At 40.6% G+C, this 17,023-nt stretch overlaps 1 protein-coding gene across 1 annotated transcript in view; it reads right to left on the minus strand.

The window, feature by feature from the left end:
- KCNIP4 (potassium voltage-gated channel interacting protein 4) overlaps positions 1-17,023 on the minus strand; it is a 141,805-nt gene that overhangs the window by 102,633 nt on the left and 22,149 nt on the right. Inside the window, exon 2 of the mRNA XM_019654264.1 lies at positions 14,383-14,507. Coding sequence (XP_019509809.1) covers positions 14,383-14,484 — 102 coding nt within the window. The 5' untranslated portion in view covers positions 14,485-14,507. The remainder of the gene's footprint in view (positions 1-14,382; positions 14,508-17,023) is intronic.

Raw genomic sequence — 17,023 nt, forward strand, 5'->3', positions numbered from 1 at the left:
AAAAAAAAAAAAGTTAACTTGGCTTCTGAGAAGTTAAGGACTAAGTGTGATGCCAAATAGCAGTAACTCTCTTGGCTTACATTTTTGAAAAATTAAATAATCTCCTTCCTCAGTGTTGTGGAATCTGTGATGTGTATTATATTGGTCATATTATACATGTGTCTTATGCAGGTTTTCTTCAGAATATTTTGAAGGTCAATAGGCGATATATTAAAAATGAAAACAGAAATTAGGTTGTTCATTGGCCTACCTACAGTGGTTGAAAATGACATTAAAAAAATAGTTCTGTTTATTTCCTTGTTGACCTATTTCAATGCTTAAAAAATAAGGTCCATCAGCCTGAAGGATGTGATAGGTGATATTTCAGCTCACTCTCAACATTCTCTTTGTTAACTAAGGATTGTTGGACAGTAGAAAAAAGGGACTTAAGAAGTCAGTGAGTTAATCTTCTGGAGTAACATTATATACTCTACTGGAATGGTCCTTTGGTGTTCCCCAGTAGTGTTAAAGGCACATCTTCATTTATTAGTTGTAGATTATATTGTTTAAAGTTTTCTGCATGGTGAGTGATGAGGCAAAAATGAGTTAATAAAAGCGAGCCCTAATAAAAGAGGATGATGCCCAGGCCTGTATCCTCTCCCCAGGAACTGCCCAGGCTCACCCCCTAGAAAGAAATCAAGATGTCCAAACACCCTTAGAAAGAGGAGATAAGATCCAACCGGATTTAGCTGCTTCCTAACACATGCACAAACTTATGAAGCCTGGCCACTATCTGAACTCTAGTCTTATCATAATACAATTAAAATAAAATGAATATTAAGGCTTGTCCCCACCCCACCCCCCCCCGTGGTTTTTTCTGTATGCATTCTCGGTAAAAGCATGTGCAGAAAGAGACGAGTTATATAACCAACATATGTTAATCAAATGACCTCAGTCTATATGTCACATTTCCTGCTGCAAGGAAATTTATCTACCCTTTTTATATAAGAAAAAGCTGACCTAAAGTTAGGTGCAGTTGTCCACTCTAAGGCTCTGCCCCTGGCAACTTCTAATGCCAGCGTCTTTCTTTTTGAATAAACTTTCCTTGCTCTTCTACTTTTCTGAGTCTGTGAATTCTTGATTTCTGCAAACGACCAGGGGTTTCCAACAGTTGAGTACATGTTGTTATGACAAAATGGATTGGGCAAAGGGCCAAAACGATGTTTGAGTTATAATTATTTTTTTCCTTCCTTGTTAATTTTACACTTCCTACAATAGACTCTAGTGTTTATGAGCTTAGGACAATTCTCTTTTATTCATTAACATGTACCCAGTACCAGCGACCTCCTTAATATACAGTTAGTATTCAATAAAGACTTGGTAGTTCATATATATTTGTGGAAAGGAGTAACAACCAGAAGGTGCTCAAGGTGAGAAGTTTTGACTCAATCTCCTAAAAATCTGGGGGAGTTGGAATGTCATATATTAATCATAATTTTACTTTAGTATAATATGCATAGATAAGGAAATTACTGATTCTAGCTCATTTTATTTTGGCACATTTCTTTGTAGTTCCCTCAAGTTAAATGAATCAACACAGATTTAAGAGAATTTGTAGTCTAATATACTCAACTTAAATGTAGCCTAGAAAGGCTTCTAAAGTTTTGGCAACTTCCTTTATTTTAATGAAAATCTTAATTCCTGCCAAGATCACAGAGTAATTGCCAGTTAGGCTTATATTAATGAACCTATTTAAGTGGGAAGTGTACACAAATGGAAAATGATCGGGCTTTAGGGGGTACGCTCACTGCCAGTCGCTTGCAGTGATGGATGGTGCCTCAGATTTGTTTCTAGTTTTAACCACAAACCATCCAAAGTTGCACAGCAGCTTCTTTAAAGACTATGTACTGAATTAAAAAAATATTTATTGGGCTCCCAGTGACATATTTGTGTGAACCAATTAGTTCTTCCAAAAATACTAAGAAGGAGTAATGCTGTTTAAGGAGATCGGCAGTCTTCCCACCACCCTGTACTTGGGTTCTGTGCTGTGAAGATTTGTTTCCATGCACAACAAATTGTATTAGCAAACCTCCTTGGATGAAGCTCCTCTTGAACTTGTTATGTATTAATTTCTGATGTACAGTGCTAAGGGAGATAGGAAACCTCAAAGCATTCAGCAGACAGAGAGTTATTACTATTATTTTTAAAATATTGATCTTTTAAGGGATATATATGAGTTTGAAATATCGATACATTGCTCCCAGATGAAAAGAAATTGTCTTAGGAGGGTCAGCTGAACTAACTTAGGAAATCTTTAGTATAGTCTCTGGAAAAATTGAATAGGAGGGTTTTTTACTAACTTTTGCAGAGTGCTAGTTGTGTCCTCCAATCTACTTTCTCCTTCTATCTACATATCCTACTGTCCAGCTAGAGACTACATTTCCCAGCTTCCACTGGAGCTGAGTGGTTCATGTGACTAACGAGCTCTTGGGGTATAGGTGAAAGTGATGTATATAATGTTTGTGCTACCTTTAAACCAAGATAGGTGACCTGATCCTGGTCTATGGCTCTTTTGCCTTCCCCCAGACATGAACATGAAAGTGACCTACTTTACACAACGCAGATGGGGACGGTAGGCCACCAAGGGGAGCAGGGAAATGTGACGGAAGGAACCTAGATCCCTGAATGTGCTGATGGAGCAGAGCTGCCCCATCAGCCTGGACCAACCTACCTGTGACTCCAGAGAAAAATGAAATGTGGTTTTACTTATAGGATTGCTGTAGATAAATGGATAGAAAATCTTAAAAGATTTTAGAAATGCTTCTAGCGAATATTTGTCTTATATAAGGATTGTGTTTATTAACTTGTTTTTAAAAATTACCTACATCTCTAGGTTGCTTTCTAGGTTGAAAATATCAGAAATTATCTCATCTCTTTTGATTTTGATAAAAATCGCAGCAAGGAGCTCATTATAAGGAAGACAATGTCAGTTTTTCCAAGAGTGTCAAGGGCAGCATAAAATCAATCCAAAATAAAGTGCACTATTTCCCAATTTGTCTTTAGGTAAGGGTGAGGGGCAAAGACATTTTAAGAAAGAGCTTCCAGATACTAACATAATTCAGGGGAGCAGTATGATGACAGTGGTACTAATGATGATAATGGTAGAAGGAATAATAATAATAATAATAATAATAATAATAATGGTAATAGCTGTATTTTGGGTGTTATCATGAGACAGTTTCTGTACTCTGTGCTTTATATTCACTACATTTGCAAAGCATCTGTGAGATGCTATTTTTTTTCAGTTTTGCAGATGAGATAAGTGCAGCCCAAAGAGGTCAAGTATACGGCCCGATGGTAGCCACGACTGGAATCTAATCACATTGTCGTTTTTCATCCAAAACATGTGCGTTTCTGTGTAAAAAAGAGTTATCATTGCAAGACTGAGCCTGCTGTCCTTAGAAAGTTCTGCTTACAAGGCTGGCCCTTGATGGGTCCATTAGTCTGCTAAGGCCACTGTGACAAAATGCCACAGGCTGGGTAATTAAAACAACAGAAGTTTACTTTCTCACAGCTCTGGAGACTGGAAGTCCAAAATCAAGGTGCCAGCAGGCTTGTTTTCTCCTGAGGCCTCTCTCCCTGCCTTGCAGATGGCCGCCTTCTCTTGTGCTCCTGTGGCCTCTCCTCTGCACTTGTGCATCCCTGGTGTCTCTTCTTCTGAGGACTCCAGTCCTTTGGATTAGGGCTTCACCCTTATGACCTCATTTAACCTTAATTACTCCTATACAGGCCCTGTCACCAAGTATAGTCACTTTGTGGGTTAGGGCTTCAATATATGAATTTTAGAGGGATACAGTTCAGTCCATAAGAGCCAGTATCTAGGAACATGGAGTTTAGGAGGGTTCTCATTATCCCCTGATAGGAATGATTCACTGTACCTAAACTGTTCACGTAATCAATATGGTTTTTCCTGCACACCTGCTTTGCTTCTGAGGGTCTAGAATTTTGGTACATGCTAGACAGCGGGTGCTTACACGACCAGCCCCAACAAGAGCCTTGAGCACTTATGACCTTGAGTACCTAACTACCTTCCTTGGCAGACAATGTTTCACATGTGCTGTCACAACTCATTGCTCGGGAAATTAAACACATCCTGTGTGACTAGGAAGGGACTCTTGAAAGTTTGAGTCTGGTTTCCTCCACACATTGCCTCATGCACCTTTCCCCATTGCTGATTTTACTTTGTATCCTTTTGCTATAATAGATCAGCTGTGAGCATAACTACATGCTGAGCCCTGTGAGTCCTCCTAGCAAGTCAATGAACCTGAAGGTGATCTTGGGAACCTCTGACACAATTTGATCTTGGGGAACCTCTGATATTATACCCTCCAGGCCTTTTCCCATTTGGAGGAGCTGAATTTTATTTTCTTCCTAAGACTATATGTCCCAGTCTCTTGTGAAGTCAGGCAGGGCCAATAAGGCTGAGTTTTGACCAGTGGAATGTGGGAAGAAGGTATGTCTGCCACTCCAGGACAGACCTAACATGCTCCAAACATTCTTCTTTGCTCTCCCTCTTCTCTTGAACACAGACAGACATGGGTGACCCACTGGAGGGTGATGAGGTGCTAGGCAGAAATGGAACCACTAAATGGAAGGAGTGTCTTCAACAAATGGGTAGAGCATAGCCTCCGCCACGAACCCTACTCTTAATGATCCACATGGTATTGGGAGATGAGAGAGAAACAGACCTTTGTTGTGTTAAGCCACCTAAATACTGGGGCTGCGTAATACAGTGGTGAACCTACCCTGGGTAATACATTCGGGGACTTGCTGGTGCCATCACCCTATCTCTTCCTTTTAAATATATCGAGGGCTTCTTTAGCCACAGAGATGCCATTACCCATTTGACAGAATACTTGATGAGCATTATAGGACATGGATAATTTACTGGATGAAAGCTTTGGACACTCTTGCAATAGAATCAAAAGAAGTTCCCCATTACCAAATGAGACTGCCCTTCACCTTTTTTGAAGAGCACTTGGTAAACCTAACAAATGTGCCAAGCTATTGTAGGTAGCTCTTTACAAGAGGATCCATGTTCTTTCACTTCCCATATCACTAGATTCCCACCCCCACCACCACCCCCCATCTCCCAAGTGAATTAATAGTTCTTCAAACTTACTGGGTAGCTATGGAGGAAACTAAAATGGGGAAGCCAGGGGAAGATAAAAATTTTATCTGGGATGACTCCCTGAACTTTTTGGTTGGGGTTATCCATTCACAAACATTTTTTGATTATCTGTTATATACAAGGCATAGCCTGAAGAGCTGAGGATAGTGAGGTAAAGAACACTCAGTGCCTGCCCTCAGGGACCTTACAGAATAGGAGAGGGAACAAAAGGAAACCCTAAGTCAGTGCAATGATCAGAACACGTTAGGGGGATTTCCAAATCTATTCTACAGAGAAAGCTTTTCCACATATAATTCTTTCAACCCCCAAACTTGCAAATTAACTTTGAGTTCTCAATTCTCTTCACCTTTTCAATCCGAAGCATCGATAGATCCACTCAGCTCAGCTTCCGTCGTATATTGCAACCAGTCATCTCTCTCCTCTAGTACTACCCTCCCAGTCTGAGCTACACTTCCATCCTTATGCTCCTAAAACAGCTTCCTCAAGTGTCTCCCTGTTTTATGTTGGCCCCTTATATTCCATTTTACTTAGAGTAGCCTGCCAGAGCCATAAAATTCATTACTCTATATTGTGTCTGGCCCTTCTAAAGCCAGTAGTTTCTCAATAGTTTAGAAATAATAAAGTAAAATTAATGTTCTAAGTCCCAGACACTGTTGCCTCACTCCTGCCTCAGGGTTTTGGCTGTTCTCTCTGCCTAAAATGTTCTTTCCCTACCTTCATATGGCTGTGTCCTTCTTGATATTCTAGATTAAATTAAGTAACATCTCCTTAGGGGACCCTTCTCTAACGTTCCCATCAAAATAAGCTCTCTGGGTCTTTTGAGCGTTTTGAGCCTTGCATCTGCTCTGGGCCTGCTGCAAATGCTTTGGGATGTACTTTTTCTCCAAATAATGACTTTCTGGCCCTGGCCCTGGGCCCCCTTGAGCCCTTTGAGTTTCCTTTGCTCGGCCCGCTCCAAACTCTTTGGAGTGTGCTTTCTTTTCTAATAATGGCCCTTGAGCCATTCTCTACTACTGTTCGGGCCTGCTTCTGTTTCTTTGAAATGTATTTTTCTTCTAATAAACTCATTTTCTGCAACTTTAAAACAAAAACAAACAAACAAACAAACAAATAAGCTCTCTGTCCTGTCTTTCTATAACAGCTTTTACCACAGTTCTGATCACCACCATGGATTTCGTTATTTAATTGTTTGCTTATTTAATTATCATCCCTCTCCTTCAGCCCCCTTCCCAATTGTGTATCCTAAATACCTAGTACAGTGATGGGCCCATATTCAGCATTCAGAGAAAGAATGATAAAAAAAAATAAATCGTTGAAATAAAGTCTAAACTGAGATGTGGAAAAGGTGTAGTGATTTGCCTGGTGAAAGATAAAGCAGTCATGGGAACAAGCATTCCCTGAAAGAGGAAAAGTACAGGTCGACACCCCTCAGAGGGAAACTCATCAACTGCAGGACGTTCTTTATGGTTGGAGCAAACTGAACAGGAAATAGTGAGAGGTAAGAGTGGAAAAGTAAGAAAGGGCTCACTGGTCAAGGGCTCGTTGGGTCATTGTAGTCCAGAGAGCATCTAACTCAGGGTCTGACTTACAGTAGACACTCAATGAGTATTTGTTGGATGAATGTATACAACTCTTGAGTCTGTTTCCTAATGGCAGTAGAGAGCAATGAGTTGGTTTTAAGTAGGAACTGGAAGAATCCTCTTTGTACTTCAGAATGATCCTCTCAGCTGCACTGAGAACTGTTCAGAGGAAGACAAGACTGGAGGCCAGAAGACTGGAAGGCCACTGTGGTAATGAGATGAGATGACAGATGAGATGCACATGAGAGAAAAAGGAAGGGGTGGATGTGAGAGATACAAAGACTAGAAAACTGACCAAGCTTGGAGGTTAATTAGATGCAGGAGGTCCTGAGAGGAGAGCCCAGAAAGACATTCCTAGGTGATCAGATAAATGGAGGTAACATTTACTGAGAGAAGACAGGTTTAGGAGACAAAGATGAGTTCAATATCCTGCACACACATTTCACTTAATGAAAGTAAAAGATATTTCAAAAGGTAGGCATTGTATGGACAATGTAGGATGAACTTTATTTGTGAGTAAAGCCTAGAACTTTCATTTCAAAGTCAGGTACTGAGTGGTATAATGGGCCCTATGCCTGGAATTAAGAGGGGACTATCAAGATGAATCAAGTTTATAGGACTTTAGGAAGCTCACAGATTAAACAGAAATATAGGACCTCAGTCTATTTTTATGTTCTTTTTCTCTAAAGGTTTTGCTTTTATTTTATTTGCTCTTTTATATGGTGTGGGGAGGGGAGTGGGTAGTGCTGTGAAGAAAGACTGGTACAGTCTTTTACAGGAACGTTTCTCTTTGGAACAAGGGTGGGGCAGAAGGGCAGTGGAAAACTGCTGCTGTCCATATGGGGACTCCCAAATAAACAAAATAGAAGCTGAGAGTTGGTGAGCAAACACACTGACCAAAGTGTCCCAAAACAGGGAATTTCTGACCAACATGGTTGTTTAACAATAAAATTAAATGTTTACAATTAATTGCTCATTAAGTAAAAATAATCAGCTTGTAGGATATGTGCACTATCAGTCCATTTGTGTCAAAAACATCCCAACACACATGTAAATATATGCACATAAGAAAAAGAAAAAAAACACATGCAGGAATAAAGAAAGTTGACAGTGGTTGCTTCCGTCAAGATGGAATGGGATATTGATTGCTGAAGGATAGAAACGTATTTCATTTAACATCCCCTGTATGCTTTCAACTGCTTAGCATGACACTTAATTTGTTTAAAATAAAAATAAAACAAATAAACCAAGAAGTAAACAAATGCCATAGAATATATTTAATACAAGCTGATGTTTAAGGTAATATACTTGAACTTGACATCATGGCACCTTCATCATGAATTTTAGTTACTTTAGTACTTAGAAAAGGAAAGAGCTGGCGAGCTCTAATGTCTACTGACCACATGTCTAAGTGGTTAATGTCTAAGCGAAAAGGCTTATACAAAACATTTCTCATCGTTTGGGTACTAACATCCTAAATTGTCAAAGGAGAATTTGATGTCCAGTGAAGCTAATCTACCTGCCAAGGTAGGAGATGACAGTTGAAAGGTTTGAACCCAGGAGAGCACTTGCACCATGCCAGACCTTGAAAGCCAGAATGGCAGCCATGTTTACCTGCTTAGACCTGTAGACAACCTTCTCCTGGGAAAGCCCTGTTTCTTGGAAATCTGACAGAAAACTGTTAGGGCACAGAAAATAACATTTTAACTCTGTATATACACTTTGATTCTAAAGTACATGAGTAATACTTTGCACTTAAGAAAGATTTTTATCTGAGTCTTTCAAGAGTAGAACAAAACCAATTATTACCTACCCCCCTTCATGACTGGAAGGGAAGATCTTAATCCCTAATTTGCTGACAGGGAAACAGAAGCTGCCAGGGATGAAGTGATTTACTGAAGGTCACACAATCAGTCTATGAAAGCCTCAAGAATAACTCCGAGGGCTTATAACAAAAGAACAATTGCCTTGTACAATTAGCGGCTTATTTCTCTGTCCTAACCACCTTTTCCCACTCTTCCTCATGCATGTGCTAAGCTCCCCCTCTCCACCAGAAGCGGGATTTAGTGCTTCTTATGTAAATGTACTTTGTCAAAAATGTAGATCCCTATAATTTTGTCCTCAGTTCCCATGATCTATTTTTAAAGGTCTTAATACAGTGAGTTCACAAACACAAGTGGGGTGGAAAAACCCCATCAAAAAACTTTTATCACCTGCTGGTTCCTTTGGCCACAGTATAAAAATTTATAGAAACCAAGGAAAAGTTTGGTGCTGCTTTGGGTAAAATCTCCAAGGAGATGTGTGAATTACAGGTACAACACTGAGGGTGGGTATTAACTGTGCTTAAGATGTGACACGGGATAAAATTCAGCTGCTTCACTCCACAGTGTTGCTGCCTCCTCACATACACCACTGTGATGGACCCTATAGTGACGTCCAATAAGTCATGCCCCTTTTAATTTCCCCACTGTGATGGACCTATGGTGACATCCAATAAGTCACGCCCCTTTTAATTTCCCCACTGTGATGGACCCTATGGTGACATCCAATAAGTCACGCCCCTTTTAATCTCCTGGCCTTGAGTGCTGGGATATGCAAAAGTGATGGGCTGAGATGCCACGCCCATGATCATGTTACGTTTTACAAGACTGCTTTAGCAGACTGGAGGCTCTCCCTTGTTGGCTTGGAAGAAGTGAGCCTCCATGTTTTGGGAGAGCCTGTGAGCAGGCCATTGGCAAAGGATTATGGCAAGCCTCTAGGAGCTGAGTGGCCCTAGGCTGACAGCCAGCAAGCGAGTGGGGGATCTTGGAAATATACCCATGAGGAAATGAGTTCTATTAACCACGATGTGAGCTTGCAGGAGCACCCCCAGAATCCAGAAAATAATGCAGCCCAACTAACACCTTGGTTGTAGCCTTGTGAGATCCCAAGCAGAGGATCCAGCTGAGTTATTCTGGACTCCTGATCCTCAAACTATAAGATAATAAATATGCTTTTTTAAGCCACTAATATGTGTCAATTTTTAAGCCACTAATATGTGGTGATTTTTTATATACAGTAGAAAACTAATACAAGCATCTTTCCTTTCAGGTAAAAAGGATATCAACCCTTAGCATTTTTAGGGCTAAAGAACATTGAAAAGTATTAAAGCGATACTTTTGAAGATACATTTGAATTTAATGGATACTTAAACCGAATATAATTCAAGGCTGTGAAGGAAAAGGAAGCAGGGAAAGATTTAGTGCAGGAAGAAGCCATGTATCCAGAATATACAGGCCTAACTATGTGCACTTACCTGTCATGCTGTGTCTTAAAAGATGGGAAGAATATGCTATAAATTATTAATCAATGAGAGGAAATGCCAAAGACGCATAGCCATATTAAAAGTTAATGCTCCAGCAGACCATTCATGATCACCTAAAATTGAACTAAAGTTTGCTTGATTTTGAAAGACAGAAGCAAAGCAAGTTTATGAATCATATATCTATATCTCTGTGTCCATATATCTATATCTATATCTCAATACTTGTATGCCCTTCCAGGTCAGTAGTTCTCAAATGTGGCCTTCTGTTAGCTATCTGTTAAAATGGAAACATTTGTTTTTTAATTAAAAAGTTCAAAAAGAAAATAAAAGGATTCCTAAGCATCACCCCAGATTAAACTGAATCAGCATCATTGGAGGTAAGACCCGTTACTGCTATTCCCACCCCCACAAAAATCACACCCACCAAAGACTTCATAAGGTTCCGATGTAGCCAGTCTAACCATTGACATCTGACATGATAGGACTCATTGCAATTAGGTCAATTCTTTCTGTGATTGAATCACCTGTACCTAGGATCTTATACATTCAGTCCAGTGGTTCCCGGCCTAGGCTGCACATTATAATTACCCGGAGAGCTTTATAAATCCTGATGCTCAAGCTTCTTCCTGGAGCAACCATCTCAGAATCGCCAAACATGGTACCCAACTGTTTGTAATTGTTAAAGCTCCCCGGATGATTGCCACATGCAGTTTAGTTTGAGACCACTGGTGTGTAGATAATACCTTATATTTTTCTGCATCCTTCCTAATACATAGTTATGTGGCTCAAAAGCCAAAACCCTGCCTGGGAGGTATGTAGGCCAACCATAACCGACCCACTTTGATGAAACAATATTGAGGTTGACTATTTGGGGCCATACTATAAAAGCTCCTGTTTCTTTAACTTCAGATTTGTTATCTTAATATCTCAAAAAGCATAACAAAAAACCCAAACCTGTGTAATGTAAGTATCATTATCCAAATTCATAGAGACAAGGACATACAGGTCACTGATTCAGAGGGAACTGCCTAAATACCTAAGACGTGGACCCAAGTATGAGCGACACCAAAGGTTATGCTGTTGGCACTATGCCAGTGAGTCTCAAAATGTGATCCCTGGATTAGCAGCGTCAGTGTCACCTGAAAACTTAGGAAACCTTCAAATTCTCTGCCCCAACCTCAGACCTACTCACTCATCATCTTTTGGTCTGAGGTCCAGAAATCTGTGTTTTAACAACCCCTCCAGATGATTCTGAGGCATGCTAAGAGTTGAGTAACACTGTGCTACAGTCTCCATTTCTATCAGTTGCCTACTTTTAGAGACTCAGTTCAGCCTGTGGTAAGAGAAGTAAAAATATGGAGGTGACTCAGTGGGCAGTGGGTAAGACAGGGTGAGGGGCTGATAAATTCTCTCTCACTCTCTTTTCTCCCATACCTCATTTTATTAATAATCTGTGTTGGAAATGAGGAGATGCTACAGAGATATAGTGCTAAAGAAAGACAGGGGGACTCTGGTTATCTTAACTTGTTAAGGCGCCTTGTTATGTTCAGCCACTCCGATCTAAGTGTGACTATTTTAAGATGCTGATGAATACTTTATCCTTTTAATCAAAATATGGGGAGTTTCAAAAGGTTTCATTAAAAATAAATATCTTAATTGGTTCTAGGGAAATGAAGTTTTGATCTTCAGGGCTTGACATAATTGATGTTCAGGAAACCAAAGGTAGTTGGTTTACTTTCTCTGATGCCAAGCTGGTTCAGATTGCTGCCATCCTGTAAAACATGGGTGCTGTTGACCTGCTTAAGTGTCTCTCTTGCTTTATTTTAGGGCATTTTTTATTGAGTTGTATATTTGACTAGGGGAAAATAAACAAAAATTAAAAGACCACTCTTGTTTGGATTTATCAGAGGCATTGATTAATATTTTCTGAGAAAACTGTGAAATTGTTTCTTTTAAAGAAGCATATAAAATACGTTTTGGGCACATAAGGTCTGGTGTAAATTTATGTCATGGGAAGGGTGAGGGGTCAGAGCAAACGAGGAGAGAAAAAAGAGAAAAATAGAGAAAGGGGAAGGAAGGGGAAGAAATGAAAGAAAGGAGACAAGAATTTACAAGAGGAAGAGACAAAGAGGTAAAAAAATAGGGAGAGAATGGAGGAATGAAGAGAGAGAGAAGGGATCAGAAAAGTAGGAAAGAGGGAAAGAAAAGTTGGAGAGGGAGGGGAGAAAAGGGAAAAAAAAAGAGGACCATTATGCAAAGGAAGGAAGGAAGGAAGGAAGGAAGGAAGGAAGGAAGGAAGGAAGGAAGGAAGGAAGGAAGAACGAGAGGAAGGGATGCAGACTTTGGAGCCTGGCCAATATTTTCTGAACTGCTACCTGGAGAAGACATGCTGCAGGGATGCCAATCCTAAGATTAATGATGGCAGTAATCATGATTTCAATTTGCAACAAATGGGATGAAAAGCTTCCAGACCCCACATGGAGAGACCTACGGTGATGGCAGTGGGGTGGTAATGTAACAGCCATCTAGGAATACAGGGACGCTGGGAGGTTGGATTAAGTTCTCCTTTATTCAACAACCATTCTGTATCCAATGTTAAAAAAGGAATGTTTTCTTACTACAAGATCTTTGAATTAGAGCAAAAGAGTTTAGATGTTCACAGGAATGCATTTGAAATTCTATTCTGTGATTAGCCTTCCTTTAACATTTATTTTTGGCCAAGACTTGGTCTTTTTCACTTCTCTCCTTTCCCAGCCTTGCCGCTCAGTGGTTTGCTGCTGTTAGTGGTCAGTGCAGCTGTCTCATTGTAAGTCTTGCTCACTCTGAAGTCTGCAAACTGTGGCAGCTTAGGCCTAACTGATAATTTTCTAGCCTAATTTTCAAAGCCTCTTCTTCTTTATGCATGTTTATCTATATGGGTCATCTAGATTCCTTTTAATGAGAGTCTTGTCTGTATAGTAAACACCCATCTCTATTATGTCTCCCCCCTCCCCACCCAGTGGACCCCCACAAGGGCCTGGGTGTTAGCAGAGGGCTAGGTTTTTTGATGGAGTAATGAGGAGAGAAGAATTTAGAAAGTGCAGGCAAGGAGAGTGGTGAGGAGCAGAAATGGGACAGAGAGAGACCCCGTGGGATCAGAGAGATGGTGGAAGGCTGTCTGCAATATGCACGATGGAACCCTATAAGTATGTTCTGAAAAGGTCAACTAGCGTTACAAATTCTCTGAGCATTTTTTTGTGTGTGTGGATATAAGAGAAGTGGTGAAGTTTCTCATATAGCCTGCATGAGGTTGGACAGAAGATGTATTTGAAGTGGTCATATTTGAAGAGGCTGGAATTGGCAGAAATCTTTGGACACTATAGACTTCTCTGATACTCTTTTACTTCCATGGAGTAAGGGCTCTTAGGGCACGGGTTTGGGGTGGAATCAAGGCAATTTAATTTAGATCTCAAGGGGCCCCTATAACAACTATGGTTTACACATGTGTGAGAACACAATACATGTTGGGTTATGCTTGCCATTTGATACACAACTATTGATACTTTTAAAGATGAATTGCTTTCCAATAGATTCAAAATAGCAAGTCTTCTCTCCCTATTCTGACCATAAGCTCTTTGAGGGCAGAATCTTCTCTTCTCTGGCTTTTGAATAACCTGCAGTATCTGGCTTCATATACCTTCACATACCAAGGGTTCAATAAGCGTGTGCCTGATAGATTGCCTGGACCAATCATTTATTGTCAATCTTCACTCTCTGGTATGCACGGACTATCACTCCTTTTGAAGATGATTCACTCAGGAAACAGTATCATAGTCACATCTGGACCACAGAAAACTGGATGTAGGGACCACCTACCAATACTTATGGTCTAGAGTCATTTGCAGCATGGTGTTTTAGAGACTATCAAACTTATTGTGACTTTTCTCCAATGCTAGGAATGAAGTTCCTTGATGCACCCCAATCTATCGTCAATATTCAAGTCAAGCACCAGAATATAGTTTAAAAATGAAGAAGACCATTGGAGCTTATTGAAATGATGTCATTATAACTGAAAAAGAAAAAATAAATTCCAACTGAGATTTGAACTGAGTAAACCTTTCTTTTTTACTCATCCTGTTTAATGCACACCTACATTGTATGCGCACTGGGGTGCCAAAGTGAATCAAAGTTCAAATGGGTATTGACAATATTCACATCTAGGACAGATTGGCATGAAATGTACATGTGATAGAGCTCTCACCAAACTGTATATGTCACCCTTTCCCCCCTCATGTCTCAATACTCCCCTGAGAACCTGGTGAAGGTAAAATCAGAGAGAAAATTCTTACATTCTTAAATCCTCTGTAAAGAATCTGGAGCTCTTTCTTGGTAAATTTGCTCTGGGCTTCCAGAAGTTCAAGTGCCTCAGGCCGATGCCTGACAGTAGCCATCTCCAGTTCATCTTCCACGCTGTCTGTGGAGAAAAACAAAATAGAGTCTTAAGATCAGTCATGGCTCACCGAAGCTTATGGAATGATTCTCACACTGCCAATCACGGGTCTTTCTGTTTTCCAGAGTTAACAGTATTAAGCTAAGCTAATTCTACGTAACATTTTTTTCATACTTTCAAGTCATTACACATTACAATACTAGCATTTTTTTTTCCAGTACAGTTTGAGAAGTGCAAAAACAAAACAAAACACGAACACTCTTAAAACCTGGGATTTGGGTGCATATACCAAGGAATAGCTACAAAAATGGAATTTTAGTTCAATAACAATCAGCATCACCCTTGTATCATGTACTTAGGAGATAAGACTCTACTAATGCTCAATGAGGATCCCTCTGAAATCAAATATTTTTCCTGGGACTACAAATAGTTGTCAGACCAAGTGCTGAGTAATGAGCTGCCTGTTGGAGAGGCATAAACCCAGTCTTCACGGGGGGCACACCAGATGGACCAGAGCTTAGGGGAATTTCTGTCTAAACCCTATTCTGCAGCTAATGGGAGCCATAGCTACAGGTGCATCCTAAAACACTGCACTTTGTGAATTGTATTTATACTGTCATTTCTTGTATATGCTCTATGCAAAAAGAATTTTGAGTCCATATGAACTTGGGAAATCTTGTAAACGTTAAGATAGTTTGTGAGCAAAACAGGAATATCAAGGTTTTGAGAGGACTTACAATAAAGAAGTCTGCTTAACCCAAATGATCCCAAAGGGTATTTGTTCATAGAGCCCTTTTCCCCCACAAGAACCTTCTGGAACATCTGCATATTTACCCTAGGGTCATATAGAACCGAGGGAGGTACTGGGATATATTGGGAGCTGGGTGTTTAGGTCTCAAAGGGAAGCATCCTTAATTAGGTCCAGCTCCTTTGCAGCGGGGCTCAATGGAAACCTAAGGAATTCTTCCTGCCATAGCCCAGGCCACACCTTGGCTAAGGAACCCTTCAGGGATAGAAGCATCCAGGCCCAGTACTAACGCCATGACTTCCCTCCATTATATTCCTTCCTTTTGGCTACCGATTCCCACCTCAGAGGGGTGAGGGCTCAGGACAACAGCTTCTTCTTATCAACTCTGGTCCCAGGGCCACTAGCATTTCCAGTTGCATGTCTCGTATGGCAGTTGGAAATATAGTCATGTTGACTACAAAAGTCACATCACTTTTGATACTTAATAATGTCTCCTCTCTCTGACACCGGTACCTACTTACTACCCTGTCTCAGTGCAGTGAGGGGCCAGAGCCCTCACTTAGCAGGGAAACGAAGGTCTGGGAAGGCTAACCTTGGCACGTCCTCATCACTGCCCTCAAAGAGTTTACAAAAGACCAATAACGGTGATGAAGCAAATACTTGGAAAGATTGTGTTTGTCAAAATGAGGAAGAGGAGGTAAAAGCAAACATTTATTTTGTACTTTCCATACCATAATAATTTACTTTGGAACAGTGATATGGAAAAGCTGCAGCATAGTGATGGATGGATCAGAATAATAAAAGAGGCATGAAAACATGGGAAGACCAAGAATAAACTCTGAGCTGACAAGGATAAAATTGATGAGAAAGTAAGTGGAGTGTGCGTCTAAAGGGTGGGAAAAGGATAAAAGGAGCTAATCACAGGCAATTAGGCATTAAAACTTGACCTCAAGCTGGGCTTCATGGAGAAAGTAAAACAGTCAAAATGGCGCTCCTTTAATTTTCTCCTTTGTTCATCGGAACGAATAATTTGATTCTACTCAGTGGGCCCCAAGCTAGCGAGAATGGAGAAAGATGGCCCTCCCTAGGATTGCTGTTCATCCAGTGAATTGGACTGTGCTGTAGTTATTGTAGTTGCCAATGCAGGAATCAGTGTCACAGAACAGACCCAATACGGTATATGTGCTGCCAAAGCGAGCACCGAACAGACCTAATATAAATAGGTAACAACGAATCGAAAGGTTCTGATGTAAGCGTCTCTGAATCATTTACAGTATACTTTCTTCAGTTTAAAATATCCCTCTTTCCCCTTTTCACCTATTGAAACGTACGTGCCTTTTATGATTCAATTTAAATATCACACCCTCCTCTCTGAAGCTTTTCCGAATGGCTCCACCATACAGAGCTGACGGCTTCCTGGTCAGGGTTCTCATGCCCTACCTCCCCCTCACATAGCATGCAGATCATAAATAACACTGTGGTCTGTTCATGTCTGTCTCCCATTGTGAGCTCCTTGGAGGCAGGAGAGCATCTTACAGATCTGTCTCTCCTCTGGCCCTGACACCGAGTCTGACACCACGCAGTCACTCAAGAACTATTTGGGACATGAATGAATGAGTCAATAAGCAGATGCTGCTGCTGCTAAAGTTTCCCTTCCTGTGGAGCCCCTTGACCCTTAGCCGCCCTCTAGAAAATGATTTCTCAGACGGAGGCTTGTGCGCCATTGGTGGACCTTCAGTGCCTTCTCTGGAATCACTGTGTTCTCTGGGCGTTGTTCCGAGAAGCAAAGGCA

The sequence above is a fragment of the Hipposideros armiger genome, unplaced genomic scaffold (genome assembly GCF_001890085.2).
Source record: "Hipposideros armiger isolate ML-2016 unplaced genomic scaffold, ASM189008v1 scaffold_217, whole genome shotgun sequence".
NCBI classification, from domain to species: domain Eukaryota; kingdom Metazoa; phylum Chordata; class Mammalia; order Chiroptera; family Hipposideridae; genus Hipposideros; species Hipposideros armiger.